Raw genomic sequence first — 20,542 nt, 5'->3', positions numbered from 1 at the left:
ATTCTATTTTTGGCATAAATTTCGATATCCTTCCCCTTAGGATGCACCTGTAGCCAAAATGACATAATAAAAGTCCGGGAAGATACCATGTTACAAAATTAGTTTCAAACGGGTCAACCGTTTTCTAGTGATGTGATCACAAAGAACAGACAATGTGGCGAAAACCATTATAGAAATTGTATCCCTTTCTCCTTCTAAACCGGTATCATGAAAACTCTGGGGAACGTTTCCCCTTATTTCTAAATGAGGAATTTATTTATCGAATTTTATCGTCTTACCTTGAGGGGCTTGTGAGATACTAATTTTGGTTAAAGTTTTTATCTCCAGCTTCCTCCTTTGGATACGCAGTTCAATCAAAGTAAAATTATAAAAAGCATGATAACTATAGGCTATCCCCTCCTCCAAAAAAAAAAAAAAAAAAAATTCAATCGGTTCATTCGTTTGCTTCCCTCTGATCCGACCACACACAAGATCAGTTTTATTTTTATTTACAGTATTAAATAGATTGCGACAAGCACGGGCTCACTAATTGCTAAGTGCCTAGCGTTCTCACATTTGATGGGGGAAGACATGACTCGGGATTATTATCAATAGGACCTCATGTGGTTCGAACCCTACATTAAAATGTAAATTCAAAGCTTATTTGGTATTCACATAGACATCGTTAAATTAAAAATATATAAATAATACGGCAGTGTCAGCAAGCACGATTCGAGAGAGTTATATTCATAAACATCTAGCAGAGACAAAATTAAATAAACTAGGATCGCTATGTAAAATTTGCATGATTTTATTGTATTTAGGTATATTATTCGGAGCTTCCCCCTAACAAACTTTTCCATAGGGCCTAGGTTCCAAAGTAAATCGATATTCCAAGTCAATTGCATCAATACATCTAAAATAGGTAGACCCTAGAATGACTACATTAAATGCCCGGCATCCCCCAAGAAAAAGGCATTATTATTATTATTATTATTATTATTATTATTTGAAACTCCGTACTTGAGTGTTCACATACTTTATTTAATATTCAATAAAAATAGTTGAGAATGCTCCAAGCGCATTGCCAGAACGAACCTAAAAATAATTAGATATTTTTCTTATTAACTTCTACTGACTTTATACCCAGTTGAGTTGATTTTGAGTTTAACGTCCCGTTCAGCAGCGAGTCTATAGGAGACGTGGACTTACTGATTAACGTGGAATCCGATCCACATGAGCTCCCGCCGGGAATCGAACTGGCTTTATACCAATTGTTCTATATACTTTATTATTATACTCATTAAATAATTCTTGTAATATATCTATCCATATATAATTTCCTTGAATACTACATTTTTTCACATATTTTTGTTTAAAAGTTTTATTAAAGCGTTTTACTTGTTGTTTTACGAAGACACATATCCAAAATGGATGGCTCAAAATTGAAAAATTCCCAAAATATCAATCACCTCTCTATGACTTAGGTTCCCCGGATATGGCTCCTTCAATCTCCCGAAACCCGAACTTTATTTTGGACAATATCTGGGGAACGGTAAAAGTGATGTGAAAAATTATCGAATGAAGGGCTCAACATTGAAAAATTCGCAAATAATGCACACAAACACAGACATAAAGAATTTAGTAACGAACTTTCTAAGTTCGTTGATAAATAAAAGTTTGGTTCTCTCACTGGTAGTTGGATTGTTAAATTATGTTTTTGCCAAGTTTTTTTTTTTAATCTGCTTAACCTGTATATAGAAATAATAGTCTATTCAAACAATTTTATAGTAGATATAGTAGATATAGATATAGTAGATATATAATATTACTGATATTGAGTCGGGGAGATAAAATTCGGTCTAACAAGACACCAAGACTTGAAGTTGCAAATAATTCAAAAATGACAATGAACCTTCCTCCCCCAATAATCACACAAGAATAAATTATCTGCTAATAGTAATAAATTTATTAAATCAATAAACTTGGAATCAGTTATACGTTACCTAAAATTCCCGCACCTAATTCTTCTGAATGATTTTGAATATAGGACTGAAAGTACTTACATTGTAAATGTAGAATGTAAGACGTGTCCAAATCCATACATGACTTCGTTATGCCTAATTATCATTACGACGTCGTCCAAATTTACCTCCGATGAGGAACCGGAAAATGTGAGACGATTCTAAAGTGGCAACTAAAGCCATAACAAAATAGGCCCTACTTGTGGGCGATGGTGAAAACACGCCAAAATAGTGTGTAATTATATTGTGGTAGTTGAGAGTATAAAATCCAAAGTAAATAGTATATATTATTTCATTTCGAAATTACATGAAAGGGCAGTGTCACAAACACCAGTGGAATTGCACTAAACATAGTTCGGAGAGGGGAAGGAGCATCTCTACGAGGAATGCTTCACTTACTTATTTAGAGAGATTAAATTGTGATTGAAAGGGAAATCCCTCATTCCCCCAATAATTCGCACCCTGTATATACACATTAATAATTTTAATGAACTAGAAGAAAAAGGAAAAGAGAATATACTTCAGTAAATTAAAAAAAAAACTGTAGTAATAAATTAATTATTTGTTGTAGCACATTTTAAGGGTATTCCGTATTTACACCATCCATCATTTTAGCTCACAGATTGATTATATATATATATATATATATATTGAAGACCTCGGTGCAAGGAGACAGCTCCAATATTTTCACATTTGTTCAGGATTGAAACAAAATATTGTTAAAATCAACTTTGTACTTTCGCGTCTGTAAGCTTTTTGTACAGAAAGGATTTACCCCTATAATAGCACCTTTCTTTATAAAAAAATATTACTGACGCGAAAATACAATTAGTTGATTTTTAACAATACTTTGTTTCAATCCAGAACAAATGTAAAAATTGGAGCTGTTTCCTTCTTCCACCGAGGTCTTCAATTTTAATAAACGTAATTTTACAGATTTCTTCTTCAAGCCTAGTCAAAATCCTTTCTGCATTTCCAAAGTGAATTTACATTATAAAGCATAATTATATAAAATAAATTGTATCGTTAAACAGTAAAATTATATGTAATAAAACAAATTTTTACAAAGGATTTTTTTTTTTTGAAAAATTGAAGAAATCCGTCACAATTAAACGATTAAAAATTCCCGTTCATTTGAAAGAAAGTTGAAAAATAATTATCTATTTAAATTAATGGCCTAAAATAATAATAATAATAATAATAGTAATAATAATAATAATAATAATAATAATAATAATAATAATAATAATTATTATTATTATTATTATTATTATTATTATTATTATTATTATTATTATTATTATCATTACTTCTACAAAATTACTAAAAGCAATGATTCGTGTTGTCTTATGGGTGAAGTGTTAAGTTATTCTAAAAATCTCGAAAACGACTTTAATATTGTTAAACACAATATCAACGATTGGAAAATTAATGTCCTGTTTCTGCTCCTTTACAATAATGTCTTATCCGAGAATTTATGTCGAAATTGAATCAACATAGCATAATAATAATAAATCTTAAAATTCTAAATTCGTTTTCAAATTGAACAATAAAATAATTACACGTATACGCAAGCTCTTAGCCCATAAAATTTCGCTGATCAATTGATTAGACGAAAATCTATACTTTTGAAAGAACCTATTCCATTTTCTTACTGCCAATATAAACCTTCCAATTTTTTTTTCCTACCTACGTAAAGGATTTACTAACTTCGACAGAAACTGATGCACTATAAGCGCAGAATAAAAGCTAGTTTTGAGATAAAATTGGTTCATATTCCAAGACTTGCTGGAAAAGAAGGGGGAGAGTACGAAGCACCCCTTAAATTTCGCTGTAGACCCTAAATTATATTAAATAATGGTTTGACAGATGCTATAACTTGTTTATTTATTCATTTATGACTGCTGCTTCCGTGGACAATGAGCTACGAAAACTGATAGTAAATTTAATTATTACGATAACTGAAACACATAAAACAAACAATTTATTTTTATACTATTTTGGAAACTATTACAGAAATAATTTAAGTTCCAAACATTAGAAAAATTAACGTAATTCAACATAATTAAGCTTTCACAATGCTGATCATAATTTATGCAATACGCTGAATAATTTTTGAAGATTTTATTGTATTTTCTTTTTTTTTTCGTTTTTTTTTTTCATTCAGGTATACTATGAAGTGATAATCAAATCTCATGTAAATTTTGACAATAAACAACCAAACTTGTGGCATATTGTTGAAAAATATTAGGGAATAGTTTTGGAACTGGGTCGCCAATTCAAAGGTTCAACCTAACCTAATCTAACCAAGAAAAATATAGAAAATATACCGAGAAAATAAGAAATTTCAACTCACTCACGAAATTTACCGATGAAACTTTAATATAGCGATATTTTACAAGAAAATAAGCGCGAACAAGTATTATCAATAACGCTGCAAGTATTTTAAGAATATTTTTTTCTTCCCTCTACATAGAGTATTTGAATATTTATTCAAAAATCATAATTCGATTTATTATTTGCTAATTGAAGAAGAATGACCCGTGTATTCGAAAAATTTTCCTAATAACTAGGCCTAATATTCGAATTATCGGATATTGAAACAACATTCAAATACCTTAGATAGTTCTAATTATAACGCGAATCAAAACAAAAAGTTCATTAGGATTCTTTTTCTACAGTAATAGAACATTGTTCTTTCTCGTTGAAATAGATTAAATAAACATGGACCTACCTGGGTTTGGCTGACTCTGGTATGACGGTTTTTTCATCCATTCGTACGGACTTCTAACGGGCTGGGGCCTTGCTGGCGTAACCGCAGGGGTTAATTGCGGTGGATGGGGTAAATGTTGGGGAGACCCTGAACTGCTCACCCCGTCACTGGATACAGCGAGCCCGGAGTCCGGGGATGGATGACCGACGGGTCCTGCCGCTGTCGCTACGGTGCTTGTAGATGTTGGAGGTGGTGGGGGCAAGTGGGCCCCGGCGCTACTAAGATCCTGTGGCTGGGGACACGATGATCCGTATGCATCCAGGTGCGGTAATTTGTAACCCGGATATCCGGGGCTGTGACTTGCAGGCGGTGTTCCGACTATATGTGGACTGGGTGACTGTGGCGGGGCATGAACCGCGGAGTGCCAATCGTCGTACACTGCAGATGAAGGCGCTACGCTCCTAGCACAAGATGGTGAAGGTCCTGTGGTTGGTGGGCCAAGAGGTCCCGTTGTGTACACTGCTGGCGTATGCCAAGTAGGAGATGCGGTCCCCTGTTCATACTGTGGAACAGCAAATTGCTGCAAATTACAGTTTAATTCCGACACATTCATATTAGGAGCATACTGCGCTCCTGCTTGCTGAGGGTATCCGTACCCAAAATACGCATTTTGCGCCCCATGATGTGGAGTATGACGATTTGGTGCAGGAAACATGGCTAATGTATTATAGTACGTTGATACCATGTTAAAAAAAATTCAACACACGTCCCAATTAACTTCACAACACCACCATAGTTAGTTCACCGCACCACGGCTATACAACTTCACACACTTCACTCAAAACTGTTTGGATTGCATTCGTGGAGAGGAGATCGCACGCACTCGCCGCGGGAGGCGGAGCTAAATATTACACTGATTTGCCGACAATGCTGTGAGTAGCCAATGGATCGTCGCGCGGCAAGGCATCATGGCGCTAGGTCGGGAGGTTACCGTTACAAACTCTGATTGGCCGACTAATTCTCCATCAAAACGCATTTCTTTCTTTTTTGCTTCTATAATCTTCACAGCTCTTTCAGCTGGCGTATTGTTTCTTTTTTTAAAATTTATTTTTCTGTATAGGAAGAAATAGTTCCACCCAACATACACAAAAAAGTCGTAATAATAAAAATGTTTTATTGTGTTTAAAGAAACATATATAGCAGGCAAATCAGTACATATAGTTTATGTAATGTTATTTCATTGATCTTTCATTTATTATTACCTATACTTGTTTCAACGTGCTCAATGCGTGTCTGCCATTGCCAATGGAGAAAACTGAAAGGTGTCGGTAAGTAAAAATTCTTCAAAGTACTTACGAACTGGACATTTCTATTGTATTAACTAAAATACTTCTTCCCCTACATTTAGTTAAGAGGCCCCCAGGAAGCAACGAGAAAAACGGAACCATTTTACAATCTTTCAAGAATGGAAGATTTTTTTAAAGGCTATTACCATTAGAGTTTTAACAAGATATACAAACATCTAACATAAATAGCTCTAACTGAACAAACTAGCCTATTTTGTTTACATTTTTTTAAACATTTTAACCTGTCATTTGTTTTTCTTCTGCTCTTTAAAGGTTTTAAAATGCTAAATTGTCCTTTATTGGTCTCTAAATACCATAAATTTGAAGCCAACGAAAAGAAAAAGAAGTTAACAAATTAGGAAATAGCACAGTTTATCTTTCTTTCTTACTGTACGTAAGTCCGTGTGATTTTATATCTTCAGATGCAGATCTGGGTCCTAGTCACCCATATCACTAAGTTTTGTTACAAATAATGTTTTGTTATATAGTAATTTCAAAGCAAAAGTCGATCAAAATTATGAATGATAATGAAAGATGGCAGAAGACAGTATTTATTTATAGCATTTCGCAAATTGTCCGTAGAAACTTTTTTCTTCTTTTTAAGTTAATAGCACAGTCGTCTTTGCCTCCTTTAGGCCATAAAACATGATTGAACCCACCGCAATGAAAAGCGAAACAACTAGCCTATATAGCGCCAACACTATGAACTGTATAGTGAATCAGGTGCAATAATAATAAGAATGTTGAATTATCACTCATAACTCGTTTATGACAGTAATACTTTATACGAGTCTTGTTCTCTGATTTATGAGGACATAAATTCGAGCCACTTAGCACCTAATTTTCCTTTTTATAGTCTTTCTAGAGTATCTAAATTGTATGTTGAGGTAGGTTCTGAATCTACTGTACACAACTATATATACTTTGTGTTATTTTTATTGCAACTTTGAATTTATCATTCGAGCTTCATTAATAAATAGCTGAAAAGTACTCATGTATTGTTTTAAAAAATAAATGAACAGTACACAGTATTGGGCTGTTTCAAGCTGTCGACTATCTATGAATATATTATTATTATTATTATTATTATTATTATTATTATTATTATTATTATTATTATTATTATTATTATTATTATTATTATTATTATTATTATTATTATTATTATTAAGCGTTCTGCCTTTCGGCGAGTCCTGCAACTGTTTCTGGAAATGTTTCTTCCATGTTTTTCGCTCTTCAGCTTCCTTTTAACCCCCAATATTTTCTTCTATTTTTCAAATCATAAATAAATAAATAAATAAATCATCGATCACTTGTGTTTTTCTTCCTATTTCTCGCTTTTCTTCCATCTTTTCTTCTATGGCATCTTCGCAAGTTGTGTCCAATCCTATTAGTCTTCCTATGAACGATGCTGGCTAGAAGTGTCCTCTTCTCTCCGATCCGTTTTAAAGCATCTTCGTTTGTTGCTCTCTCTCTGTCCATTTCATCTTCTCCATTTTCCTCCAACACTACATTTCGAAGCCCTCTAAATATTTGTTCTCTAACTTCCGTAATGTCCAAGTCTCTGAACCATACAGTCCAATACTCCATATATAGCACTTGACCAACTTCTTCTTTAGTCCAATATTAAGCCTGCTAGCTAAGAGAGATCTTTTCTTGTTGAATGTTTTTTCGGCTATGGCAATTCTTGACTTGATATCTTTGGTACAGTAAGCGTTTCTCGTCAAAATACTTCTCAGATACTTTTAATGATCGACCTCTTGAAGTTCTCTTTGTTAGGGCTCGTTTTCATGGGATGTTTTCATGACTCAACCTTTGGATGTTGATTTCTATTCTATATAGTTTCTCACTGTCAACTATTTTGTCAATCATCTTCTCTGTAATCCTTCTTTGGATATAATAATAATAATAATAATAATAATAATAATAATAATAATAATAATAATAATAATAATAATAATAGTGAATGTTTTAGTTTAATATTTCACGTTATGTTCTTTAGGTAAAAGGAGACGAATTATAAATAAAAATAATTATCATTGGGCGATAGGTTAAATGAAACCTGAGAAAATCCACAGATGCTTTGTTGTCTACCACATATTTTTTCCTACTCATATGAAATGCGTTCGAACCAAGAACCTCTCGCATCTATAGACCCTATTATTATTATTATTATTATTATTATTATTATTATTATTATTATTATTATTATTATTATTATTATTATTATTATTATTATTATTATTGTTATTATTATTATCACATAATTACAAAGAAAACTCTAACCGCTAATTTTAGATTCTAATCAAAACCAAATTTTACTGAATTTTAACGCAATAATCTTGTGAAGGTAACGAAGATGATTTATATTTAATATGATCACTAGCCATTTTGAAATGATTAAATTGAAATAACATACTAGAAGTTTAGGGTCTAATTCAAATTAAATAGGCACAATTTATTACTGTCGAAATGCACAAATATTTATGTTTAAATATTAATATATTTACGGCCGTTGTCGTGTTTTGAATTTTTTTTTAAGAAATGAAATAATCCAGTTTTTAGGTTGTATTTAAATCCTCACAATAATTTTAAATTGGAAAATTTATCTGATCGCTAGCGACATCTGTTACCGTGTCAGGCAGTTAAGCAATAGCACGTGTAACGACATTATTAGAATGTTTATTATTAGGAATTATCCTAATACAATGAAACAATTTCCTTTTATAAAAAATATTTTTATAATTTTAAATCGGCACAGCATAAATTCAAATTTAATCAGCACATTCATAACGCAATCGAGAAATATCAACTTTTTAAAAAGGATTTTCACAGTATGTGGTATTTTCACCAAGTAATCGATATTTTGAAATTCGAAACATTGATATATTTTCTAAAATTTTCTAAAATGTTTATGCTATGAATCGATATACCGGTATTGAATTTCATTTATTTTTAAATCTTCTGATATTCTGTTTCGATATTTTTTGCTATTTCGAAATCCAAAGGGGAAAATATATCTGTACAGGATTTTTTTTTTTTTTTTTTTTTTACGTGACTGCTAAACAAGTTGAAGGTTTACTTTTCGTGCCAAGTTTCATCAAGATCAGAGCAGTTCTGCAGATCCCGTTCGCTACATGCTATTAGGCAGTGTTGCCTGCGACGAGACTATACTACATTTAGAGTTTGTCTCATCTCGAAAAGGTAAATTGAAAATGTTTCTCGTCTCGAAATTATGTCTGCCTTTATTGAAAGAGATCTGTTTCGTCTCGTATGAAAATTTGTTTTCGTCTCGTCCCGTGCGCAACACTACTATTCAGCCCAAAACTCAGCTTTAATGATCAATAACTCGGGAACCAAAAGTCTGCTTCGGAAAATATTTTACCTTCCTAGTAAACAAGTCATAGTCTACCTATCTTCATACCGAGTTTCGTCAAGATCTGAATGAGTTCTGGAGGTCGCGTTACGATATGAAGAGTTGGAGGGGGGGGGATTATTAAACTCACATTAATGCTCTTATCCCCTTTTTTAAATGCTAGAACATTCATCGTTCTTCCATCCCCCAAGCATTTTAAAAACATATTTTTATAGGACTCAAAAGCTTTTCTGTGGCAAATAAATATAATTATACGTTCAGGAATCTCATGCTGCCCTCTATTGATTGGCGCCATAAAATAAAAATCGTTAAAAATGGACTTTCATTGGTTTTCCCGCGTATTAATACTATTCAGGCGTGCACCCAGAATTTTTTGTTGGGAGGTGTACACGGTTTGGGTGGGGGGATAATACAATAAATACTACAAGCCATTACGTCAGTTTATTCAAGGAACGTTCAGTACCTCATGTAAACAAATACACGTGGTGATTGTTTGATTTTATTGGTTAGAGAGACTTAGAACACCCATGCGGCACAAGAAAATAGTCCTTGCTTATAAGGCTCATTACCAGAATTCCTTAGAATTAGACAACAGAAACAACACTTTATCTAAGAACTTAATTGAATTAATACAATAAAAGAGAATACGCATGAATTGAAAGTGGTTTTGACCCAACTTTAGCGCGAATCACAGTTAACAATATGGCCACATGCGGGGAATAAGTAAAACATCAACAGGGTAGAAGTACGTGCTTCTCGAAAGAAGCGCTGACCGATAGCCAATCATCCGATGACTGGCGGAGTAATACAATTCTGCAATGTTTACATCAGGATCAGAAGGTTCGTTGAATTAACTTTAGTATTGAGTTGAGTTTAACGTCCTGTTCAGCAGCGAGGCTATATGAGACGTGGACTTACTGATTAACGTGGAATACGAACCACTTGAGATCCCGCCGGGAATCGAACCCGGGTCTCCCGCGCCAAAGACGCGTACGCTAACCGCTTAGCCATGAAGGAGCTCTCTATGTAGTATTGAATGGGTGTTATTTTGGACCCTAAGAGACCATAAGTAATTGTAAAATACTTCCATCTATATTTTCAGAAAGAATAATGGAACTAGACTGTTTTTATAAGAGAAAGAGTACATATGAAGTGCAAGATCAAATTTTCATGCTACATCAATCATTTCCTTGTTAAATAAGTACAGTTTTATTAAGAAAATGTACAAATATAGAAAATATGTTGAGGTAGAAAGTTTTGGGGGTCCCGACATAGTGGACCCCTGTGGGTACGCCATTACGTATACTTAAAAAAAAAACAAGAAAAAACAAATGAGGACGAAAATAAATAAATAAATTGAAACAAACTTCCATAATTTCGCGACTGTCAGTATGTATCACATAAATACCAAAGTATTCCAGACGCCAACGCTAGGAAATGCAATGTTGAGGAAACAATCAAAGACAGTGGCGTAAATAAGGAGGGTTTCGGGGTTGAAACTCTTTTTTAGCAAGATATAATGAAAAAATAAACATTATTATATTAAGACTAGCAGCGTTCACCCCGCTTCGCTGCGGTCACCCCGGAACGCAATAAACTTTGTTACTTAGATAATTTTTACTTTTTCGCTTTCAAGTGATATGATAAAAACCATAGAAGATTGCACTAATGTTAACATTATATCGCCTGTCATTTATGTTAACCCGCCCCGCTTCGCTGCGGTCACCCCAACCCGCCCCGCTTCGCTGCGGTCATCCCGGAACGCAATAAACTTTGTTACTTAGATAATTTTTACTTTTTCGCTTTCAAGTGATTTATAGCGCCTGTCAGTTATGTTAACCCGCCGAGTCACAGGGTCTTGCGGGTTGCATATAAATACGTTTATTTTTATACCTATGATTGAACTAATAACAAAGGATTTGTACGTATGGACACCTGAATGGTCAATTATCTCAAGACACTGGTAATTGAAAATTAAAGTGATATGATAAAAACCATCTAGGGTCCACATCCTAACAACCCCCCAAAAATGAAAGAAATCGGTTCAGCCGTATTAGCGTGATGAGCGAACAAAGGATTTTTTCTACGTATGGACACCTGATTGGTCAATTATCTCAAGACACTGTTAATTGAAAATTAAAGTGATATGATAAAAACCATCTAGGGTCCAAATCCTAACAACCCCCCAAAAATGAAAGAAATCGGTTCAGCCGTATTAGCGTGATGAGCGGACAAAGGATTTTGTGCGTTCTCTTTTATATATATAGATTAACATGATACATACACACAAATCTCTCTTCACCTGATAGGACATTAAATTGACTGCATGAACACCCCGTTGATTAAACGGCACTGATTAGAGGGTCTAAAAAAATAAAGATGTAAGATGTCTCTCCTTGCAACAGCAAGCTATGGTTTTTATCCTTTTTTCCTCTCTCCTTTTTCACAATGTTCCGTACATTTCAGACATTTGGGTATACCCTTTTGCTTCTAATGTCTCAATCTAGTATTTTTCAGGTACGAGGTTATTTTCCTTCTAATAATATCGATAAAATCATTTCCTCGCAGGCAAATATGACAAAAGGAAAAGGCATATTGTGTAGAAGTGGGTTTCACCTATATGTGTCCCTTTGTTGACAAAACAGAAGCAGTCCCTTCTAAACTGCCATTTTTTTCTTTCCTTCGTTCCTTATATCATCTTTTGAAGTGGAGTCAGTAATGCCAACCCCAAACATGCAAAAACTCCATTTCAACAGGCAAAAAGTCCCATTTTGCTTTACAATCTTCTAGTTATACTAAAGGCAAAATTTATAACATTTGAAGAAGGAAGGTAACGTGTTTTAATATTATCTCTTTTTTTTTCAATATCTGAGTGAATTAGGCCAATCCGTAAATTTAGATCTTACTAGGGCCTATGTAAAAATGTTTATGAATAAGTTATTTTCTTAATTTGAAATAGTTTATTTTATTATTAGATATGCAGTGTCGCTATTACGCCTCTGTGTCATCACCTTCTGCTGAGCATTGCGACACTTTTTTTTTTTTTTTTTTTAAGAAAAAATTTATTCACCATGCATTTTATATGAGGAACTTGACAACTTTTCGTTTGGTATTTTACTTTCTTTCTTTTCCATTTGTTCATGTGCTTCGTTTTGTTAAATACCAGAGCAGAATTTGTCTTCCTTAGCTCTTGATTAAAAAAAAAAAAAAACTCATTATTACCGTAAACAATCAAAGACAGTGGCGTACTTTTATTTATTTATTTATTTAACAATCATCAGATACAGCTCAGAGGCCATTTTACACTGGATTTCCAACAACAACAATAACAATCGAAAGGATTTGGGAAGGCATCGGCCAGGGCCTGTTTTAGTAGGTATCATCCCGACATTTTCCTGGTAGGTCAGAATCCCTGGAAAACCCCAGTCAGGATGGTCGGCAGCGGGATTCGAACCCACGACCTCCCGAAAGCGAAGCCAACGCTCTACCACTTGAGCTACTTCGCTGTACCACTTTTGTACATAAGCTACTTTCGTACTTTCATTCTCATGACTAAAATAAGTCAAAATTTGACAATTAACATTAATTTCACTGATATTAATGACTTATTATGTCTAAATCCCTTCCCTAGAGAAATTTGTTGGCGTGGCAATAGACATGAGTAGCACCGTAATACGGTCCAATTTTTTAGGGGGGAGGGGGAGGAAAAAATGAATATTAAGAAGGAAATAAGTAAAACATGGAGGAACACTACAAAATCGTTCATTTAGCTTTCCCCGTTGGTCTAGTGACTAGCACGAAAGTCTTTGATGCACCTGGTCCCAGGTTCGAGACCCGCTGGGAGAACAAAATGTAAAACACACTACACAGAGAAAAATCCGTTCGCCGGACAGCGGTAAATTGTACAAATAGGTATATATGGTATTCTCTTGCTTACTATAGAAATCAGTATGGAGTATACGTTATCCGTATGCTACATAGGTACTGCCCTTAGATGTTACATCATGCCGTTGCAGGTTGTCTGACATCTAACAGTTTTCCGTACATCACATGCATATACTTATGTTACCTTCGTCAGCTATATGTTATATACGTCCATTTGTATGTGAGATCCTGGCCGCTTGTATTGTTTCATACGGAAAGTAGAATATGTATAGATGGAACACTTATACAGAAAATATTATAAAACATGCGTTTTCAGTTATACGTCTGCTGTACATTAAGTCCAAAAACTACAGGAATTACGCATGTAACCTATCTTTTTAAGTAAGTCCCTACATTTTTTTTTCTCAGTGTACGATGGTTCGGATTCATGCCGTAAGTTGTGGGGCCAGGGAGGCAATTGATCCCCATTTAAGCTTTTCGCCGTTTGTGGGGACCCTTGAGCGCTGGAAAGAAACGATAGACTAAACTTCCATAAACAAAAACCATATAGTTATTATTTATGGAGTCTATAGTAAAGCTGTATAGGTCCTTTTACAAAGGATATAGACTACTGTTACTGTATGCTACACAGACCCAAAACCTCGAAAGTTTATCAATATACTGTATATAGCTTATATACTTAGGTAGAAGTGGGTCCTGGGAGTCCAGAACCCCCAATTCTTAACTTTTTTTTGTGAATTTAGTGTCATTTTAGGCGTAATTTTAAATAACTAGAAATATAAATAACCGATCAAAGCAACGTTTATTTAAAAATAAATGTGTAACAGTTTCGCCAACTAACTGAACATATTGACTTCATGATCAAACATTCTAACTTTACAATATGAGAATTGTAATGTAATGAACCTAATATATTGTTAGTTGGCGAAACTGTATTTTTTTTTTCATTTTTTTTAAAATTTTTAAATAAACGTTCCTTTGTTCTGTGATTTGTATTTCTAGTTGAAGTTATTTAAGATAGCAAAGCTAGTATGCATTAGGGATGGCCACAAAGTTCCGGTTCCGGCGGAACCAGTTCCACAAGGAACCGGTTCTCGGAGATTTGGTTCTCAGAACCGGTTCTGGAACCTGTTCCAGACCTGGATCCGAAAACCCGGTTTCAGAACCGGATATTAGGAACCGGTTCCAGACCTGGATCCGAAGAACCAGTTCCAGACCTGGATCCGAAAACCGGTTCCGGAAGCGGATCTTCTAGAACCGAATCCGTTCAGACCCGAAAACCGGTTTCACCAGGAACCGGTTCTGGCCATTCCTAGTATGAATCAGCGTAATTTTAATATAATTTACCCTCATATTGAATTTGTGCCTCTCCCGAAATGGATTCCAGTGTATGTCCCTATATATATGTCCCCAGTCTAACGCAAAATGAAGATGAAGCGAAAGATCATCATTACAATACTAGAGATCAAAACAAAAAGTCTTACTTTACTAGATTATCATTGGTACAACAGGGTCCCAGACATATGGCAAATAAAATATTCAATGCTTTGCCCAATCACATAAAAACAGAGAAAAACCTAAATAAACTTAAACAAAACTTAAAAACGTATCTAATAGAGAAAGAATTTTATAGTGTCAAAGAGTATCTAGAAATATACGTATAACAATATAAAATATTTATCTATATGTATAATCACTTTGTAAATCATATTATGTTTCTTTTATAATCTTACATAAATACTATGTACATGTGAACTGAACCCTCCAAATACCATATACTGGTTAGATGGAGTAAATAAATGAAATGAAATAAAATATATAGTGGCGAATTCAGGATATGATCAAGACAAGGGCTAAACCAAGTTTGCCGCTTTATCCAGTGAAAATTATATACACTTTAATTCGAAAGTATATATTCGGTGGTGTATATTCGAAGATATATACACTTTAATTCGATTAGGTATCAAACACCGTGTGCGTGGGTTTTCTCGGGGTTCTCCCGTTTCCTTCCACCTTCTTCATTCCACCATTCCATTCATTTCTCATTATCACCGTCTCCTTTAGCCTAACCGGCATAGCCGTGGGACGTAAAACTCAAAGATTTTCATATTTCGATTAGGTATATATATATTTTTATGTGTTATAGTAGATTTGGTGGATCTAGCAAGAGGCATATCATTGTGCACAGAAACCAGTAAATTGCGCGAAATTGAATTGAGTTTGGTGCATAGAATAAATCTAATCTTGAATTAATTTTAAAATTTTCTACAACGTTCAGTTTCCGGGAGAAAAAAAAATTTAGAGCGACACCGCCCGCTGTCTTCGTTTACCCGGATATTTTCTTTTTACGGGTCCCAAAAGGGAAGGGAGTTACACACAACTGCTTCAAGTTTCGTAATAGATAAAGAAATAAATATCATTGTTAATATTGTTGAAATGTTCAATTTCCAAGGAAATACATTAGTTATGTGAAGCCGTAAGCGCGAAGGAAAGAAACGTAATTGAGTAATTATATTTCTCTATTCGCTATTGTAAATGATTGGTTTTTATGTTCTCGCTATGTCTTCAAGAGATTTGAAGTAAATCGTTTTGTAAAATCTGAAAGTGTATCTTTTTAAAGTCTGTCCTATAGTTATTATGGTAAAGTCTGCCCGTATTTGAGAAATCTCATGTATGTTACACTAATTTCGACAAGAAAATCTCTTTACTCCTCTCCGAAAAATTGTTAAAAATCGTCATAATGGGATTTTCCCCGTAAGTTGACATCTCTGTGAGTTTAGTTGAAGGAGCAACAGAAATCCTGTTATGTATATAGGCCTATCCTATCGTTTTCTCGAGGTATGTTGGCTGATTTTCAACGCTTGAACAACAGAAAGAACAACAGTGGAACAACCTTCCTTTTGGATGTCAAAAAGAACACGTGTTTGTGCTTTCAGCCGGTCAGCTTAAGTGGCTTCGTAGCACCAATAGGGGCTCTTTTGTTTGGGTGGAAGGAAAAGACCCGACAGCGAAATTACACCGCAGGTTGCGATGGAGGACCGGTGCGGTGTCGGGTTCCAGGAAAAGGGCAATAAATCTGGACGCCTTTCGCCAGCTCTTCTCTTCTGTGTCAGATATCTATCTCTAATCGTTTTTTCACGAAGCTTTGCAGCTCTTGTAAACAACGCAGACGGCAGTGTGTAAATGTTGCCAACTAACAGACTAAAAAGTTTATAGAAAACCTCGAGCTAACAAATTAAGAAACAAACCGAAGACCGAGAGATTGAAAATGAAATGGCATGGACTTCTGATAGATTACCAAGATACATTTTCTCTCTCCTGAATCTTTGAAGCAGCATATAAATATAGACAAAGAACACTAGGAAGCATGGCTGCCCGCAGCGGGGAAGGGGCAAAGAGGATGTTGCCTCCCTGGGTTTTAAAAGGTTTTTGGAAGTGCATGTCAAGACATACCAATTTGCTTACTTAAATGTTATAACACTTAATATATTCATATTAAATATTATAGTATCTGGTATTATAGATTATTTACTGTAGTTAATAAGCATACGGTCGTAAATAACTGTTGTTTTACTTGATGTATTATGTGCCCTCGTGTATCAAAATATTGTGTATTCGCGACTGAGTTTGTGTGTCGGTCTTTTGTCCCCCCCCCCCCCGTGGAATCAGTATTTTACCTCCTTGAAAAAGTCCTGCGGACGTCCATGTCTGGAAGCCGGGCTGGACAATCCCTTAAATTTCCCCTGTAACTGCAAATCATGGCTAATTGTGGTTGACCATAAATCTTCGTCCTCTGTATATCAGGGAGTTCGCATTAATGGTTCAAAATATTCAATCTATCACTACTAAATTTATTTTAGCCTGCCCATAGCGTCAAGGGATAACATGGAAAATTAGAATCAGAGCTATTGGATCTTACTATGTTCTCTAGTCTTTGTTGTCTTACTATAGTTATTAGCTTGACTAGCAGATGTACTAAAACATGTGCTCTTTTATCCCCATCCATTTCAAAACTGAGTTTCGGATCACTACGTGACTCTCAAGTAGAGCCAAGAGAACATGTGGATCAAGTAATTGTTCATTTTTTTTTAAAAAAAAAAGAAAGATATTAGTTATTGAATAGATTACAATTTTAGTATCCCTTGAAGATTTTTTTCAGATATTTAGTTACTCCTGAGAACGGACAATCATTCTTACGATTCTTAAATGTTCATGTAACCCTTAACGTACCAAGCCTAATTCGTCAACGTTGTTTACCAAGTCGGGGTCTTCTGCGGACCCCAAGTATTATTTTAATTTCTCAACATAGTATTGCAACTCAAAATTATTATTTTTTGGGTGTCTAAAAGCATACCTAAGTTAAATGAGCATTGTTCACATCAAATATTATGTTTACTTGAGCAATATTCAGTTTTTCGTACAATTTTATACTTTTGTGTTCGTAAATTTGAAATACAAATTTAACAATGGAGCTTTTACATTTTCAAGTGTGTTTTTATTTTTTGTATTTTTTTAACGAACGCATCGTTGATATAATTATGTAATAGATAGTATATTCCAAACGGATGCAGTACACACATAAACATCCAGAATAAATTGATTATTATTTGCAGGAGTATCACCAAATATCGCCCTCTGGGGTTCCTAGAGGACCCCGCTTGGTATGTTAAGAGTTAAACCCGATCGTTTCTTTTAATCGATATGCGAATTATAACCAGGGGTAAAAGTGGGAGAACGAGGAAGAACGCCATCCTCGACCTCGGAAAAATATGTACGACGTCCCCCACTTCTTAAGATATTAAAATGGGCAAGGATAGGCGGGGGAACAGCGTGACGTCATGCCGCTTGCTACCGTACCCCTACCTTTTCAGATCCACTTTTACCCCTGATTATAACATACAGAATTAACATCAGACGTTACGCTACTTCGAATCGGTGAAATTGCTTTTATCTTTATTTCTTACTTATCTTTAAAATAGTAGGCCTACAACTTTTTATATACAATGAAAGGCTCTCCAATTATCTGAAGTATAATGCATTTAATATATTAAATAGAAATTTAGCACAAGGGCTCAGTTTTTCCTTTGGTTAACATAATGAACATTTGCATCCCAGTTCTCTGAAACTGACTAAACAGTCTGACTACGATTCTTCACAAAAAAAAAAAAAAAAAAAAAAAAAAAAAACGAAATATAATCAGAAGTGAGCAACACTTGCAATGAGCCAAATGACCATTATTCTTCCATAAGAAAATAGTCCCCAAGAAATTCCACTTGTTCAACCTAAGCAGCAATTATTGTATTTTTAAATCACACTAAGAACATTTTAGTTTCAATTAAAAGCACATCTCTATATGTGGATTGACATCTTACACAAAAATTTAAATTTAACAGGAAAACAGTTACACCCACTGACAAATACGCAGAGCGCGCGCTATATTTGATGATGGCCATGCAGGCAGGAAGGTTACCAGTGAAGGATTACATGCACGTGCAGATGCAGAAATATTGCGGGAAACAGACGAAGCATTTTCTCCTGCACCAATCGCTGAATACTCGTATGCGGAGTGATACAAATTGAGTTACGCGGTTTGTTTTTGAAGAGTGCAAAGGTTTGTGAAAAAGCGAGTAGTGATAGGTGTTTCTTTATTATTTTAGTTTGTATCTCTTTCTGCCAGATCACGTAGCATTTTTTCATGTTTTACTTCCAGCTATACTATAGTGCGCTATTATAGGTCGTGTGGAATTCAGACTTTAGATATCAAAAATTAATCCCGACAAGTTATGGAAACGTGACTGATTCGAAATATATTGGAAACTATCGATTATCAAAAGTATTGAAATATAAGGAGTCAAACTAGTCTATAGAAAATATAAAAATATCGAAAATATTGGAATATTAAAAAATATATATACTCAGTTTCATCCCGTATACTTTTAGCTTTGCCTCAAATTTCTTACTTCCATATTTATTTTATGTTCTGGTTTCGCAACAAGATCCGATATGATCTGTAAATCATTTACACGTAATTCTTCTATCTCCTACAGCAATATTTTAATGTTGTTAATATAACTGCAGCCATCAATTGGGCTTAGTTAATTATGATTTTAAGAAAGAAATATTTCACATTAAAGTACATGAAATGGAATAATGTTTATTATTATTATTATTATTATTATTATTATTATTATTATTATTATTATTATTATTATTATTATTATTATTATTATTATTATTATATTATTATTATTATTATTATTATTATTATTATTATTATTATTATTATTATTATTATTATTATTTTACAGAAGTTGATGATTCCGTAGGAAAACAAGGTAAATAAAAAAGTATATGATTTTCTGACACGCTTTACTTTATACTATGTTTTCATTTTTCTCGTAAACTTCTGGTTTAAAAAATCAAAGAAATAATAGTTCTGTACACTTTTTAAAATTTTCTATAGGTTAGAGCGAAAGGTATTTCTTAATCAGAGGAACTGATTTCACACACACGGTTAACAACGGTGTAGATAGTTTAATACTTAGGGTGAAAATACAGCAGGTTGTGTTTTCATCTCCCACCTAACCGACACCCCAATTTTATGTTTAAGGATAATTTCGTTTTAGCATCTTATCCTTCGCCCGTTAACACCGTCTCGATCATATCGCAGTATCTATCGATCGTGATATACTGATATCTGGAATAAAAGCTACTGTGAAGGGACCCGGACAAATCCGCCAAATACCAAATCTGCCAATTACCAAATCTGCCAATTACCAAATGCGCCAAACGCGAAAATGACCAAATGCGCCAATTGTGAAAATGGACAAATCAGCCAATGGACAAATCTGCCAATTACCAAATCTGCCAACTACCAAATCTGCCAATTACCAAATCTGCCAATTACCAAATCTGCCAATTACCAAATCTGCCAAACGCGAAAATGACCAAATGCGCCAATTGTGAAAAAGGACAAATCTGCCAATTGACAAATCCGCCAATTACCAAATCTGCCAATTACCAAATCTGCCAAACGCGAAAATGACCAAATGCGCCAATCGTGAAAATGGACAAATCAGCCAATTGACAAATCTGCCAATTACCAAATCTGCCAATGACCAAATCTGCCAATGACCAAATCTGCCAATTACCAAATCTGCCAATTACCAAATCTGCCAATTGACAAATCTGCCAAACGGAAAACACCGAACTCTGTTTG

The 20,542-nt window shown here is 34.3% G+C and overlaps 1 protein-coding gene across 3 annotated transcripts in view; it reads right to left on the bottom strand.

Annotated features, from left to right (window-relative positions):
• cad (caudal type homeobox) overlaps positions 1-20,542 on the bottom strand; it is a 228,019-nt gene that overhangs the window by 161,486 nt on the left and 45,991 nt on the right. The window contains exon 1 of one of the 3 annotated variants that reach the window (XM_081739162.1): positions 4,738-5,626. The exons of 1 other annotated variant lie outside the window; for it this stretch is intronic. In XM_081739162.1, coding sequence (XP_081595288.1) covers positions 4,738-5,461 — 724 coding nt within the window. In that variant the 5' untranslated portion in view covers positions 5,462-5,626. Of the gene's footprint in view, positions 1-4,737; positions 5,627-20,542 lie in introns of those variants that run through there. One more of the 3 variants, XM_081739163.1, reaches the window with a different exon arrangement.

The sequence above is a fragment of the Thermobia domestica genome, chromosome 14 (assembly GCF_964235325.1).
Source record: "Thermobia domestica chromosome 14, izTheDome1.hap1.1, whole genome shotgun sequence".
NCBI classification, from domain to species: Eukaryota; Metazoa; Arthropoda; class Insecta; order Zygentoma; family Lepismatidae; genus Thermobia; species Thermobia domestica.
This window is presented reverse-complemented; position numbering and strand designations above follow the sequence as displayed.